Source organism: Cariama cristata, unplaced genomic scaffold, assembly GCF_000690535.1.
Source record: "Cariama cristata isolate BGI_N322 unplaced genomic scaffold, ASM69053v1 scaffold17228, whole genome shotgun sequence".
Taxonomy (NCBI): Eukaryota; Metazoa; Chordata; class Aves; order Cariamiformes; family Cariamidae; genus Cariama; species Cariama cristata.
Genome location: NW_009629556.1, coordinates 1 through 16,195, shown reverse-complemented (window position 1 = coordinate 16,195; position 16,195 = coordinate 1). Strand labels below are relative to the sequence as shown.

The 16,195-nt window shown below is 35.4% G+C and overlaps 1 protein-coding gene across 1 annotated transcript; it reads left to right on the top strand.

Annotated features, from left to right (window-relative positions):
• Positions 1-312: 312 nt before the first annotated feature.
• On the top strand, positions 313-11,463 carry BNIP2 (BCL2/adenovirus E1B 19kDa interacting protein 2). Its single transcript, XM_009705213.1, has 11 exons — positions 313-362; positions 1,149-1,216; positions 2,087-2,095; positions 2,397-2,564; positions 4,467-4,643; positions 5,289-5,391; positions 5,710-5,841; positions 6,453-6,539; positions 6,678-6,776; positions 8,247-8,282; positions 10,877-11,463. The coding sequence occupies exons 1-11, from the start codon at positions 313-315 to the stop codon at positions 10,923-10,925; spliced, it is 978 nt and encodes a 325-aa protein (XP_009703515.1). The 3' UTR covers positions 10,926-11,463.
• The last annotated feature ends 4,732 nt before the right edge of the window (positions 11,464-16,195 follow it).

The window sequence follows — 16,195 nt, the reverse complement described above, 5'->3', positions numbered from 1 at the left end:
CTAAATTATCGTATGATAAACCCATTTCATAAGCAGTTTTGTATGGGAGAAAAAAATTGAAACAAACCATAAACTTTTCCCTGTTGTGTGTGGTGGTGTGGGTTTTTGTTGTTTTTTTCTTTTTTTTTCCCCCCTGCATAGTACCTCAACTTGCTGGAAAGTGAAAGGATGTGTTGCAAGTATGGGAATTACAATAGTATTGAACTAGCGTGTTCTGTTATGTTCCTGCAGCTCCACTTTAGCTGACTGTCCTGAAGACAAGAGGTTCTGGCTGATCAGGAGTCTCTATTAGCAATTCAAGTTGGCTGGAGAATGGAAGGTGTTGAGTTTAAAGAGGAATGGCAAGATGAAGATTTTCCAAGGTTTTTAAATTATTTTTTTTTAAAAAAAAAAAAGTAATTCAAATCAAATGCATAACATCCAGAATAAGCTACCTCTTTATCTTCCTGGTGAACTAACACTCAATAATAATCTTCAAGTGGTTTCCATTAATATAGTGTTTTTGAAAAGGTTGCGTAGCATGTTTCTTTATGGTTTGGAAGGGGATCACTTCATCTTCAAGTGTAAGTTATGTAGTAAAGGAATGGCACTGTTGAAGTTTCCAGTGTTACTAAAGTGAAAATTTGTAAGTTTGGCTTTGTTTTCTGTGGTTATCTTTTGCAACTACATTGTATGCATGTTATTTACTAGTGTATGAAGGCCCAAATATTTCATTAAGCAGCATTTCTGAGCAAAAGTCATAAGAGTTAAGACTGGTAGTGACACTTGGGCCTACAAAAAAGCTAAAACAGCTGACTTCAGAGGCATTCTATAATAACATGACTAAACTACTTCTATAATGTATTTAATGTCAAATTTTCTCAAACAATAATATGACAGGTTTTCTTAAGGATGACACACGCTAGTAGCAACCAGTATTTTGGCATTTGTTACATCAACAGATGGTCACTTGAATCCTGTAAAGGAATTTTCTGCTACTTTGGTCCTTTGTTTACTGAAAGCTTGAACTTAGGCTATAAGTACATTTAGTTCAGTACTACCCCACAGTGGTGTTTTTTTAGCAGTGTCCAAGTATAAATATTTGGCATTTGACTGGCTATTTAAAAAAGAAAAAAATTTGTAACAATAGTTCGTACTTTGTGCACCAGGCCCCTGCCAGAGGATGATCCTGTTGAGTCGGATATATTGGCTGCAGCTGGAACAGAAAGTGAAGCTGGTAAGAACATTCTGCTCCAGTCAAGTTGACTGCTTTCTACTTAGGTGGCTGTTTTAAAGATCCATTTTGTTGTAGGGTGTTTGTTTTTTTGTTTTTTTTTGCGAGTTTTTGTTTGGTTTGGGATTTTTGGGATTTTGGGATTTTTTTTTTTGGAGTCAGGCTTGAGGAAACAGCATTCTAAATGACATTTTCTTATGAGAAGGGTATTATAAACATCTTGTCTAGAAAGAAAAAGGTTTTGGAATAAAATATGAGACTCTTCATCCTCCCTGTGAACAGAGCTATCCAGGTGATACTGGACAAAAATTAATTGTTGCACTCACTTCCTGACCTGTCTTAAAATCTTGGTTCATTATTTGGCTTCTGTGCGTTAATTAGGGCCTACCTTAGTTCCGCTTCAAATTTCAGACCTTTGTGGCCTTCTGAGAAGGTTGAATGTGTGAATAATCAGAGAGGAAATAATAACAGATGAGGTCTTTTTAAATTTTTAAATTTTTTTGATCTTGTCTGTCTCTTTTAGTTGTGCTGGATCAGTCTTTTTTTTTTTTATTCCCTGCTTTCGAGTGCTGCCTAAATCATATAGGTATTTGCCTTGTGTCTCAAAGCATGTGGTGTATTCACCTAGTAGTTTCTTTAATTTTCTGTCATCACTCTGTCAACCACCTTTTTTTTTTTTTTTGCAGCTTGTATGTTATTTTTTGTTTTGTCAAAGATGGTTATGATGTTACCAATACCTAACAAAAACAAGGGCTAGGGGCATTAATCTATTGCATTGTTTGCAAGATTATACGAAGTAAGTCCTGCTATATCTAAGTGTGCCATGAGTTGTTCTAGATATTGTACCACAACTCGGGGTACACTTTGTTATAGCTAGTATGGGTAATAGTTGCCTAGGTGGTGACAGCACTTCAGGTTTTTCTTCTGCAGGGAGTATGGTGGTCTACCACTGTGATCATAGTGTGTATGCAATTGGGTCTTGAGGACTTGAGAACTTTGACCTCCAAGTACTGTTGTTTTCACCCTATGTCTAATTCTTATTCCAAAGATATATCGTTTAAGTTATGGGCATTAACTTACAAGGCATGCTGAGAAAGTGCTGTGCTCTTCTGTCTTGCTAATATCTAAAGTTATCTAAACTTGCTTTAACTTTTGAAAATAAATAATTTGGTTTTTTAAATAGAGGTTAATGGAACCAAAGTGAGGAAGAAACTAATGGCTCCAGATATTAGCTTAACGTTGGATCACAGTGAGGAATCTGTTTTGTCTGATGACTTGGATGAGAGTGGAGAGATTGATTTGGATGATTTGGATACTCCTTCAGAAAACAGCAATGAGTTTGAATGGGAAGGTAAGTATTTTGTTACTTTTGTGTCACGCCCTAAAATATTTTTATTTTTTTATGTGCAAGTCAACAGTGTTTCAGGTGGGAAGTAGCTATGACTCAATATTACAAGAGGAAAAATATAAAGGTAGGGATATGATTAGAAATTGGAAATAGGTACTATGAATTTTTAAAGAGCAAATCAGGCCTCGACTGATTAGTAAACAAGCAACATAATAATAGCTGTAGCTGCAAATAAACTTACGTGAATGTCATTAAACACCTGTAAGACTCAAAGTAATGGAAAATCCTCTGTTGCGCTATCTTTTTAAGAACCAACCTGGGGAAAAAAAATATTAAAGATGTTTTACATGTATTATAGGTAAGTTTTAAATGGAGGGGAACCATATAAGGGGATATAGATTATAGATTAGCTAGTCAGAAATCAGTTAATTGCAGGACTTTGTATTTAAGGAGGACTGAATGGTATTTTTAAAAAATATTGAGTAACATCCAATCTCATATCTTACTGTGGTGAGAAAGGCAAAAGATCAGTAGCCTTAGAGTTTGCATGCTTTCCAGATTGACTGGAATTGGTATTTTGTGTCAAGGAATTCTGAAGTGACTTGGTAGGAAGTTATCTTGGCTATAGCCACACTAGTAATGATCTGAATTTTAAGAAATTAATAGACGCTTCATCTTGTTCTTACAGGCAAAGCCTGGAAATTCTAACAAATTTTATTTGAGGTAAAAAAGTTCTATGTAGGAGTTAAAGCACAAGTTTTAAACTTGCATTTTAACTATGTTTTAAGGCCCTTTTGTGTAAGCCAAGAACTGTTGTGTTGATCAAACGGTTGGAGTCTTTAACTTCTGTAAACTTCATGATTTCATGTCTCTAATAAGTAAACATATAAACTCAGGTTTTTTTTTATTCTGGAAATAAAATAATTTAAATTCCCAAATAAACAGGAAGCTCTCTTTTCACTGTTAGGTATGAAATGCCACCTGTTCTTCATTCCAGGGTTGCTTATAAATGGAGAAAGAAGCACTCTTCAGAACAAGTTGGGTTTTTTTAAAAATAGCTAACAATATATTGCAGATGAAGTTTTCATAACAGGCTGGGTTTAGCTGTATAAAAGGATTTCTGTCATTTTAGTGAAGAAGAATTGCTATTTAGGGTTAGTTTTGCAATGATATGAAGGAAATGTTCCAGATGTTTGTGCTTTGTTTTTAAAAGTGGCTGAAAAGGGTTTCTGTCTTTTCTTCCTTTAATGCTGCTGCCTTCATTTTCCTGGAAGGATAGTTTCAATTAACAGCTTTGTCTTGGGAACAGACAACTAACTTGCAGTAGGTTTTTCTTGCTTTGGGTAAGGTCTATGCAACAAAGTCAAGAATCATAATTTAATTGGAGCAAATGGTTTTACAGATTGCTGTCAGCATAAATTTTGTATGTATTGATTGTACATACGTGAATTAGATGTAATTTCTAATAGATTTGCCTGCATGTCTGCTTGCAAGGTATTGTCAATGTTTTAAATCATGCTTTTCTGTAAATCTGTGATCAAGCAACCTGTGTAATTATCATTGGAGTTAACCACTTTGTCTATTTTGGTGAGATGCGTCAACGTCTGTGTTCCGAAAGCCTGCAATTAAATAGGCTACCTGCATGAATGGAAATTTTTCGTGTACTTTAACATAGAAAATTACAGTCAACAGATAACTGCCAACATAGAGTATGTTGATAAAAAAAACATGACAGCCATGAGATCCTATTTTGTAATGACTGAAGGAACCAAATCAGCTGGTATGTCTGACTGGCTAAAGAATATTGAAATACATTAGATAGCAAAGTGGTTAACCTGTGTTGTAATTGATTGTCACTATACGTAGTATTCATAATGGATCTTGAACATGTTTTAACGTTGGCAGATGATCTTCCAAAACCAAAAACTACTGATGTAATTAGGAAAGGATCACTTACTGAATACACTGCGGCAGAGGAGAAGGATGATGATCGACGCTGGCGAATGTTTAGGATTGGAGAACAGGACCATAGGGTGGACATGAAGGCAATTGAACCATATAAAAAAGTTATCAGTCATGGTGGTAAGGACTAGTGATGTGCTGTGGGGAACTGTTGAGAAACTACTACTTTAAGCTGAGTTGGGGTGGCACAGAAAGAGCTTTGGGCATAGACTCACGTGATGTTTCATTTGTTGCAGTATTAAGGCATGTGGTTGATTTAATATTTTTTCCCTATTAAACTAAAGTTCCAAAATGTACATGTGTTCAGATGAAGCTACTAATACATACATATGTAGTAAGATGTACTTATCTGTTCTACAGTGTCAGTGCTACCAGTATAATTTTTTGGTTTTAAGAGTATTGAAAACATTAACTGTAGATCTACTAAGGCATAAATCAATTTAATGACTCTTTGCAACAGTCTCTGGGGTTTAGGTTGGAAGAGAAGTTGACTATATAAAATATTATTAAATACACTGAGATTCTGTACTGAGATGTTGATTTTGGGTACAGCATTTGATTTACATCAACTTCAGCTATTTCTTTGGAAGTAGACGAACTTGAAAAAGAAATCTTGAGGCTTTCTGTAACTATGAATCTGTTCATATAGAATAGATGCTGGTAAATCTCTTTAAATAATGAAAAAGCTTACTGAATGTGCTTGACTTTGTGTAAATGTAGTCAGTGTATAGTCGTTGCTACTGCTCGTTTTTTCTTTGTTTTTAGGTTATTATGGTGATGGGTTAAATGCCATTGTTGTGTTTGCCGTTTGCTTTATGCCTGAAAGCAGCCAGCCTAACTACAGATACCTAATGGACAATCTATTTAAGTAAGTTGTCATCTGTTGCTGAATACTGTCTTAAAATGCTAAGTTTCATAATATGAAAATAATGTAAGGGCAATTACTTCTCTGTCTTTTTTTAACTAAGCTTTTTATATTTCAGGTGAGGGAAGGGTAACAAATAGAAAAGCAATTCTATCTGCTTCCAGGGGAAGGAGGAAAAAAAAAAAAAACAAACAAAAACAACTAGATGTTGCTCAACACCGTTGCCAACTCTATATTTTTAAAATATATTCAAGCACTGCTAGGGAGTACTTTAATATCCACATATCTTCACCTGAAAGTTTTCTTTACTTTTCTCTGCAGGTATGTAATTGGCACTTTAGAGCTATTAGTAGCAGAGAACTATATGATAGTTTACTTGAATGGTGCAACAACACGGAGAAAAATGCCAAGTTTAGGCTGGCTTAGGAAGTGTTACCAGCAAATTGATAGAAGGTAAGAAGCTCTGCAGTGTTTTCTTACAATCGTCACATGCTTAGTGATATACATATTTAGGAAAAACTGTTGCTTAATGTGTCTGGTACCTACTGTTTAAGATTTAATTAAGCAAATTACTTGGTGTATTGAAAACCTCTTCCCAAGCTAGACAATGTGGAATAATGCTACAGGTATGCTAGGGTTTTTTGTTGTTATGTTTGGGGTTTTTTTTGTTAGTGAAAACAGTAGTGTTAGAATACTGAATACTGTTACCATGTAGAATAATCTTAAAACTTCATGTATTAATATGATAAGGTAATAAGGGGGGTCCTTAATGAGCCACTTCATCATTAGCTATGTAAAAAGATTCAAAGAAACTTCTCTTTGGAATCTTGTTTCCTTGTCGTTGTTGTCAAACTGATACTATATCTTAAATTTTGACTACACAGTTGTGTGGTTTTGTGTTTGTTTTGGTTTTTTTTCTGACGGATGGTAATTTCCAATAACGGAATATCAGAATACTAGATTTATGTGACAGTTGTGCTTGCAAAAACATACTTGATTTAAAACCCCCTTGTTGTCATGCTGCCTTTTTGTTCTAGTAATTATGTCCACTCTGAATTTTTCAGATTAAGGAAAAACCTGAAATCATTGATCATAGTTCATCCTTCTTGGTTCATCAGAACACTTCTGGCCATCACAAAACCTTTTATTAGGTAATACTCTGGAAGCTATTTTCTTTAAAAAAAACCAAAACTCCTAACAACTGTTTACTTTAAATTTCAAAAACTGTTTTAATATTGACCTACTGAAAAATTAAGTTGTAACTGTACCCTGCATTTGTTCTTCCACAGCTCAAAATTCAGCCAAAAAATTAGGTATGTCTTTACCCTGGCAGAACTAGCTGAACTCATCCCCATGGAATACGTTGGCATCCCAGAATGCATAAAACAGTACGTTTTGTTATTCAGACATGTTCTATACTGATCATGTTTTAGAACTGGTCTATATTGTATTCAGTGATGGGTTTGAATGTAATACTTTGCATTTAATAAGATTTAATTAAAAGTCAGATCATTGCTGTCTCTAGGAGGAGTATCCGTGTTTGACAGAATTGCTAACTACAGTTTGCTATGCAGTAGCATGGATAGTCAAAATGTTAAATGTATAGGGATTTTCACAGATAGTGCCTTATGTAATTACCAAGTTATGGTGTTTGAATTAAGTCTTCTGGAGACAAGGCCTCATTCCAGTCGTTCTGCTGCTTAGTATACTAAACTGACTTGTGAGTGAGAAATTATGGGCATGTTGATACTGAAGTTAGCTGTAGTATCTTCAGTATTCATGCTGAAATGTGGAACGAGTTAGGTGGTGAAATATCACTTGGGTTGGGATTTTATTTAAAAAGAGCTGTGGTGGAAAAATGCTGAATCCCTACCCATAGAAGTTCTAAAACTACTTTGGTGAAGAGGTGAAAGCAGCATCATAACCTTGGTTGTCTCTTCTTCCTTCCCTCCAGATTTAAATATCCATTTTAATGTCAGCACAACTCTGCTCTGAAATATGATGATGACACTTTTGTCAATAGCATTTGTGGGTACAGTAATGGAGTAGAAACCATAAACTTGGGTGTTAAAAAAGCCAGATGAAAATACTAACAATTCTGATAAATTCATCAGCCTATTAGAAGGTATAACATAAAAAACCGATAGGGTATGCATCATAATAGGTGATCACAAACTGGGGACTCTGTAAGGAAAGATGGCGTAGTATCACTGTGTGGACAGAAAGGCACGTCCATGTTGGGCAAATCCACAAATCCCCACCCCTGCAAATGGCTGGTTGTTGCTATAAATGTTCAGCTGGCATCAGTTGCATAATTTAATTTTTTGTATAATAGAGAAAACACAGTTTTCTCGGGGCAGGGAGGAAAGACATGACAATGCTGAAGCAGCCTTGTGCTACCTTTAGAATATTTTTTTTACCGGGGCTTTTGAAGGATGTGTTACAAATATTCAGACTGTCATTCCAAGTTTTGAAAGACTCCTTTCTGTATTGATGAACACTTAACTGTTCCGTAAAGGCTGAGCTTGGTTGACTTAGAGTTAATTCTCAGACTTCTGTGGAGGATTATATCTGGCTTCAAACTGTTATGAATATAGACTTTAAATTTTAGAGATGGACATTAATAGTGTACAAGAAGTTGTATTGAATTCATGTGTTATGTCATAGTAACTAAATCTTAATGCTTCTTGTTTAAAGCTTAAAATGTTGGAGGTACAATATATTTTTTCTTAGCTATATCAGTTTCAAAACTTGGTATGTTTCTACAAACTGTATTGACATTAATACCAGTTTGCAGCTTCTGTTGAATTTGGCCTTCATATGTTATGTTTACTGAAATCAAACTTTTCCTCACCAAGGTATGAAGAAGAAAAGTTTAGAAAGAAACAGAAAAGGTATATTCATATTTTGATTAGGGTTACATCTAGATACGACAATTTGCACTGCGACTAACTCCAAGTTGATTGGCTTGCATAAAGGAATAAGCATTTGTAAATATAAACATGCACTAGTGACTAAGTTTTTGTGTGTGAAAGTAACTATACTGCTTGCAAGTACAGTGTATTATCTAAAAGAACTCACCCTGGATGTTCAAACAGATATTTGTAAATAGTCTCTATTACTTTATTACATGAGATACTCACTTTTAAGGGGATGCGTGGATTCTCAACTGAATCTTCAAGAGGCCAAAGTAGTGCTTCTGTAAGAATTGATTAAATCGAGTTTCACTGTTTCTAACAAGAAGTGATGTCTGAAGGAAGTGCCGTTTTTAGGTGCTAAGCTGTAGCTGTGCATCAGCAGAAATGCAACTCTGGAGGAAGTTCTAATATTGAATCTTGTATTTTGTATTTTTGGTATTCACTACCTTTTTAGTTGTTAACTTGCACAGATGCAATCTAAATTAATATTTTTAGTGCTGTTTGTATTTGCAGTGCCCATGTTCCTTGCTAATAAACATTGGATATTCATTTTGTTAATTTTCAGTCTCCTGCTAACTATTCCAGCAGCTGATGAAGTTTTTTGAATGGATGTGTTATTTTTTTCACTCTCACTAACAAATGTACTGAAAGGTTTTGCTACTAACTTTGCACTTTTAATTACTCTTCCTGTGTGTGCATAACTACTGAGGGAGGCTTATTGTCTAAATTGGGTAACGAACATAGAGAGAAACACTGAGAGATTAAAATAAAAGGAATTTAAATTCTTTCTGAAAGCTAGCAGGTAAAGCTGGTCGCAAGTGTTGAACGTTCTCTAGGAATTATTCCAATTGAAAGATAATTTTGCAGCGTGTAACCTGAAGTACGAAGCCTGTCAGATTTAAGAAACCCTTTCAGTACATACTGAACAACAGTTCTGCTTGATTTTTTTTTTTTCCCAGCATGCATAATTTGGCCCAATTCTATTGAAAGGGCCATTGTATTCAGGATGCAAACCTGAGACATTCAAACAGTAATGTAAAAACTTTTAAAAATCTCCAGTACAACAAGGACTTTTTAGTGTCACTGTCAATATCATCACTTACATTACCATCACTTTTGTAAAAAGTATTATGTTCTTAAGTGAAACTGATGTATAGAGGAGACATCACAGGCACTGATACTAAGACTTTAATCAAGTTGAAAGCAGTTGTAGGCATTATTTATTATGACGGGGGAAAGGAGATGTGTTGAAGTTTAGTTACTAAATTCGTTGAAGATGGCAGTAGGAAGTCTTTGGCCATGTGTATGAGTCCCTTTGGAAGCTAGAGTGTGGTATACTTCTATAGATTTATATTGTCAGCTGCATGTTTATGCATAGCTTGTTTGCATTAGCTTACTGTATTTTCTTATGCTTTCTGTGATTAGTCTTACAAGTCATGTCAAAACATGCTTTTCAAAGATGCTGCAATGAGGACAGGGATGAGTTGCAGCTGCATGCTGTGCAGGTGAACAGGTATTCGACCAGGACTGTTGCTTGTGGACAACACTGATCCAGATCTATTGGATCCTTATGTACTAGGTTCAGTTCTTACAGCTGAAAAAAACCACAAACCTAAAACCCCAAAATAACTTGTCTTCTCTTTTTATGGGTTCATGGCCTAGAAGAGCTGTCGTTGTTTTTATCATTTTGAAAAACTGGCTGGCTATAGTTTGAGAGATTGGACAGGTGGGTTAGATAATCGGATTCTTAGACAAACTTGGTCTTAGCCTCTCTCGCTTTGGAACTGCTGTTAGTTTTAAAATTAATTTACCTCCATGCACAACTTAGTTTCCAGAAGATATAGTTAAGACTGTAACTTGTTCTTACTGTAAAGAGGAAAAGTACATTTCGTGCAGGACTGTCAACCATCCACTGGTTTCTGCAAAGCAACATTTTGTTTGCTAGTCTTAAGGCAGATATCCCCCCCCTCAAAAGCACAAATGAAAAAACCAGTCTTGGCGGCACAATGGTGAATATTTTGTGGGTAACTACAAGAGTCTTAGAACTTAATAGAAAAGGTATTGCAGTTAAGGAACCACTTAACTTCTGTTGATTCAGCTAGTGCTGTTACCTTCTTGGCTTGATTACTGTAACATTAAAGGTAATTCTGTGCTTATTCTGCAGTGTATGAATTCATCAAAGTAGTAGTGCTTGGCAGTATTGTCATGTTACCTGTAAACTTGTATTCCTGCTTGCATTCATTAATAAAAACACAGAACCTGCTTTTTTTCTTTTGTAGTCAAACTTCACTTGCACCTTTCAAATGCTTCTTTTTGAATGCTATAGTTATTTAAAAGGTTTCTTAACAATTAATTTATAGGGGGAGGTAGGAAAACTTTTTTTAAAAAAAAGCATTGCTGTGACTGCACTTAATAAAAATCTTAATTTAGTATTTATTTACTAAAACTTTTTCTATGTAAAAGCTTTGTGTTTTCCTGTTAAATTTAATAGTTTTTGCTTAATATATGAGTTATCAAACTAAACTACTTATTAACATAGTTTTCATTTTACTGCTTTCTTTGCTAAGCAGAGTTGACCAAGAGTTGAATGGAAAACAAGAACAGAAAAGTGAACAGTAAGTTTGGAGTCCAAACAAGACTGAAGAATATGCAGATGGAATGATGCTATTTTTGCTCCATTTACAACACATTCTCTGTGTGTGTATATATTATATAATCTGTTGCAAAAAGGTGCTTTATTTCTTTTGACTAGCACACAATGGACTGCTTACTGCTGTACTGGTTTGTCTTGACTTTAATAGCTATGTTTATGTAATCATTTTATACTGCTAAATGTCAAAGAACTCTGTTTTCAGAGGATGTTCTTGCAATTGTTTATCTAAATGATGCATGTTCTTCAGTAAAATATTTATATACCTAGATGTTAAAGGAAAGAGATAATATATATATTTTTGACTGAGCAATATATTGTGTGTACCTGCTGAAGGAATTCATTTGCAGGTAGACAAGGCCGTAAGTTACTTGTTGTATAAATCTGTTTTGCTGTAAATGGTCAAGTGCATTTCTTTGTCGTCATGGAAACCTTAGTTTGTTTGGATATTAACAATCACATAATGTAGTCTTTCACAAGTGTGGTGATCCTTACTTTTGTTCACATACTACAAGTCATACTCATTTACCTCACTTAATGAGCTTGAGCTTTGATGTCTTTTAGTCTGTTATTCAGAAGGCAAAACTGCGGTTCTGTGAACTTCAGTCTGTAACCTGAAGGGGTTTAAGCCTAAGCCACAACAGAAGCTGAACTGTTCGAATGACTAGTAAGATATCAGACTTTTCTTAATTTAAGTTACAAATTTAGATTCTGCTTCAGTAAATCAAGACTATCTCAGCTAGCAGTAGGAAATGAGTTCATTGCGGTTCTTCCTTGATGAATATTGGTTGTCACCAGTAGGAACTCTGGCCATACTTGGTAGACCTTGAGAGTTACATAGATACTCTAGCCAAACAACTCTCAGTTGTTTGCAGAGGTATGGGGACTTTTATGCTATCTGTGTCATCCTTGTAGATGAAACATCCATTTCTAAAGCTCTTAGTTTGGCACATGATACCAGCATTAATTTCACTTAACAAAAAAAAAAAGTGGCTTAAAGGTTGGGGTTGTTTTTTCGCTGCACAATGGTAGTAAACTTGTGTCTGTAAGAGGTGTTCTTGGACACATAACTAGTGTTTATAGGCTTATCAGGGCAACAATAATGCACTGGTTGATACCTTGCAGAAGTTTGTAACATCTTCTGATAACCATTGCTATTTCCCTGCAAGGACAGGTGCATACAAATAAATTCATTCAAGAGTTGAACAATATTATATTAAATCTTCACTTGTTTTTTATTGTGCTCACAATGTTGTCTTAATGCCAAAAATATAACTTCTCAATTATATTAAAAGTTAGTGTTATATAGTCCTCTTTTTTAAAAAAAAAAAAGGTTGCTTTCAATGAGATTACTACCTGACACTGATAAATAGCAGTCAAGAGAGAGTTCCATGGTCAAGACTTATTACCAATTAATGTTCTGTCTCTAATGATACTTGTGTAGACTCTGAAAGCATATTCATGTCAGATGAGGGCAAATTACCCATGTCTCTGGGAGTTTAAGTCTGCAATTCAGAGACTTTCATCTCAAGATCTAGGTACTTTTGTTATAGTAGCTTCTGTATCACAGTTTCAAAGAGGTTAATATGCAGGATGTTGTCTTTCAATAGGCAATGCTAATTTCAGGTTGTCTTGCAACAATTTCATCAGGTTTGGGTCTTGCTCTGAAAGCAGAACACAAATGTGAACAGTTTCGTTGGGGCTGTCTTATCTCCTGTTTCAATTTCAGTGTTGACCCAGGTTAATGTAAAGTTCGATCAGTAAATTGGACACTTACAGCCTGTTTACTTCTGATACTTTCGGTGTGGTGTGTATGACTATGCAAACCTGTAAACCTTCCTGACTTCTACTGATTCTGTGTGGGTCCTAAGCTAGATACTAAGCATTCTGATAATTTCATTTCAACTTTTTCCTTATGTAAAAAAAAGTATTCTTCTTAGTAAAATCATATTCTTAATGGAAGGATTGTAGTTCTGTATGTCCTGTTGCTTCCTATACGTATAGTGCAGTATAGAGTAGCCATTCTTCTGTATAGGCCGTATTATCAAATGAGACTTTTATTGTTATCTTTCCTGGTGGCTCAGTGATTCTATGGCTTCATGCTGCAGTAGTTCTGTTTCTTTTGGAAATGTGTACATGCTTACCTAATGGTTTATTTCTGTAGTATAAGCTTTTGTGAACGAATATACAGCACAGCAGTTCTTCTGCCCCTGAAGATACGCAGCTTGAGAAACAGGTCTGAAAGAATTATTCCCCTCTGACCTTGTGCTGCTCATCATATAATGGTGAGGTGGATGTTTCAAAAAGCAGGGAGATCCCAAACTTATCTCGAACACAAATGGGTAACTTTTTGTCAAACTTCTATCTTATAAATCTAGAAAATAATTTAATATATTTTAATATTTAAAAACATAAAAAGTTGGAATGTCATACTTTAACAAAAGTGATTTCAAAACCTGAATCACTCTGTGATAAGATACAGTATTGTAGGGAATTCACAATTTAATGGCACTTCATCTAAAAGTAAAACTCGTGTTGCTAGAATACAGTTTGAGCCCTGTCAAGAAAAGATAATTTCATGAGTCACTAATTTACCTTTGATTTGGAGGTCTCATTAGTGTTTTTATATATGTGGTAATAAGTCATTAATTATTTTTTGTTATTACTGTGTGCAACAAATAGAGATGTTTGGGCCAGTGGCCTCTGTGTGTGTGGATGTGACATTTTGTAAATTGATTTCTACAACAGGGTAAGTGTTCAGAAGGGGCAAAGGTATTTTGGAGAAAGTGTCATTAAACTGATACGAGTGGACTCTAGATTACTTGAATGTTCTTGACGTTCTGTGTAGTGTAGCGAAGCCATGTTCTGTTGGAAGGTAATGGAGAGGGATGTATAGGGATTTAGTGCTGAAGCAGATTAAAGCCTTTGAGGTTCTGGGATGTTAAAATGGAGAATTTCTGGTTCCAAAAAGCTTAGAACTAGTTGCAATAATATTTAACCTTCTTCATAACAATGTGGTTTAGCATATTTATTTTCCTTTATTTTCAGTGAACAAGTCAAGAATAGTACTTCTTGCTGTGTGGAACTTTATACTGAGAAACAGTAGTTACATGCTGAATTGGACACAAATAGTATATAGCCTCTGTGTGTTAGCATGTGCCAGCAAGTTTGTTGCATCGTACACTTAAATGCTCTAATGACGGCTTAGAACTTTTCAACAGTTAATTTGTGTCAGACTTCAAGATTAGATTACGCGGTGGTAGTAATGGGATCTTCTATGAAATGACCTTAAAGTATGTCATAGGGAGGAGAGGGTGGTGTTGGTGCCTAGTCATATGTCAGCTTCACTGATGTAATCTACTGAAATGTCTGTAGTTAACAGAAAATAGTGGAACTACATTGTCAATAGGCACTTTCTAAACTAAATCTGTCACAAAGAAATATGTTTCTTGGTGAAAAGTGTATTTTTTCCAGTGTCAGTTTTTTGTCTGTGTATCCTACAGATTTATACAGTATTTATTATGTTAGAAAGATGGCTTAAATGCGTCTCTTATCAAAAGCTGTTGTCTTTGGATATGACTTTAATACTCAAGTCATTCTAGTCTCCCTCAGAACAACCTCATATGAGGAACACAGAGGAGAGGGATAATAGCTTGCATGCTTTTTGTAACCACAGAAGTCTTAAAAAGCTTTCCATGAAAATTCTTACTCAATCCTTGTGGATGCAGGTCATTCTCTAGAGGATTTGTTTCACCGGCTGGTTGTCGGAGGCGCTTGAAATAAGTGCTTGAATTATACTTTTTAAGGATACCTGGGTTTAGTCAGAGTAGTGCTCTGAAATAGAAGGAGTATTTAAATATTCATATTCTGAAAGGCAGATTTTGCAGCTTTCCTAGCTTCAAAATTGTAAGTTGAACTGCATAGTTTCCCTTGTCACACCTTGTTCCCTATATTGAGCTGACAGGAAAAAGGACTCTTGTGAAGTGAGGAGGGTGCTGTCATGTTACAGTTTTTCATCACTCCCTTCAAGCATGACTGAGATCAGTGAAATTAAGGCCATTCTTTGCTCAACTAGATCTTTTTTCAGTTTTGTGATCTGGACTGCCCAGATTACTCTGATTTAGACATGCTTCCTTTTTTTAAGTATTGAAAGTGATCTGAGGAGAAGCTACTGGAGTGTTTTCAAAAAGTCAAGTCCTTATCATGCTCTTACTCTAGCTTTCTCAGCTGCTAGTTAATATTTATGACATGGAATTCTAGGTTAATAACTACAAAAATATTCATGAAAGGCAAATGCTTACTTTCCCAGTGGCTCTGCAGTGTTTATTGTTCAGTCATCTGAACAAAGCCTTTTTAATAAAAGAAAAGCCTGAGTAGTAGGGTGCTCTGCCAGGTGAAGGGTAGATAGAAGGGTTAAGACACTGTCTGTTAGTAAACTTTGTGTGATATGGGAAATGTGCAGTGTTTAACAAAATGAAGCTGCAGCAGTCATGCAAAAAGATAGGTTGTGAATCAGATGATATAACTGGCTTAAATTGACTATTAATATTTTCTTCACAGATGTGACTATTTTCCTTTGCCCCTTTTAATATAAAACTATCTAAGTACAACACTCTTCACCTACCTCTTTAAGAATGTTATGATCCTTTCTTTTTAAATGAGCTGTTTGTTCCAGGGTGTCATGGAGTAATGTGATAAACACATTTCTGAATGTGCTAGCTGTTAATACTTATGGAAAACTTTTTAATTGGGGGGGGAAAAATAAATGCTATATGCAATATATAAAGGTCTGAATGTTTTATTTTACAGCTTAGGAATATATTGATAATGAGAGTCTTGTGACTGTATACACCACCCTCTCCCTCTCAAGTACGTGAAATTTAGATTTGGTTCCCTAAACATTGTAGGTGCCAGTTCACTAGCTGCAGTGAGATTTAATAATTATTGTTGTATATTTCAAAGGCTTTCGGCAGTTGGTACAGGTTGGAGTATAATGTTAGAGGAAATTAGGTTAAGCTCTTAGCTTAAGGAGGGAGGGCATGGATTTCGGTCACTTGAATAGGTAAAACAGACCTAAACCCGGAAATACAGACATTTTAGCTGTTCGTTATTCCATCATTTTAAAAAGTTAACCCTAACCTGTTGTAGCACTAACTCGGTGTTTAACGGATGGGGCGGGGGCTGCGCCGGGGGAAGCCCTGAGGGCCTCCCGCCCTCGCCCTGGGGCGGCAGGCGGCTC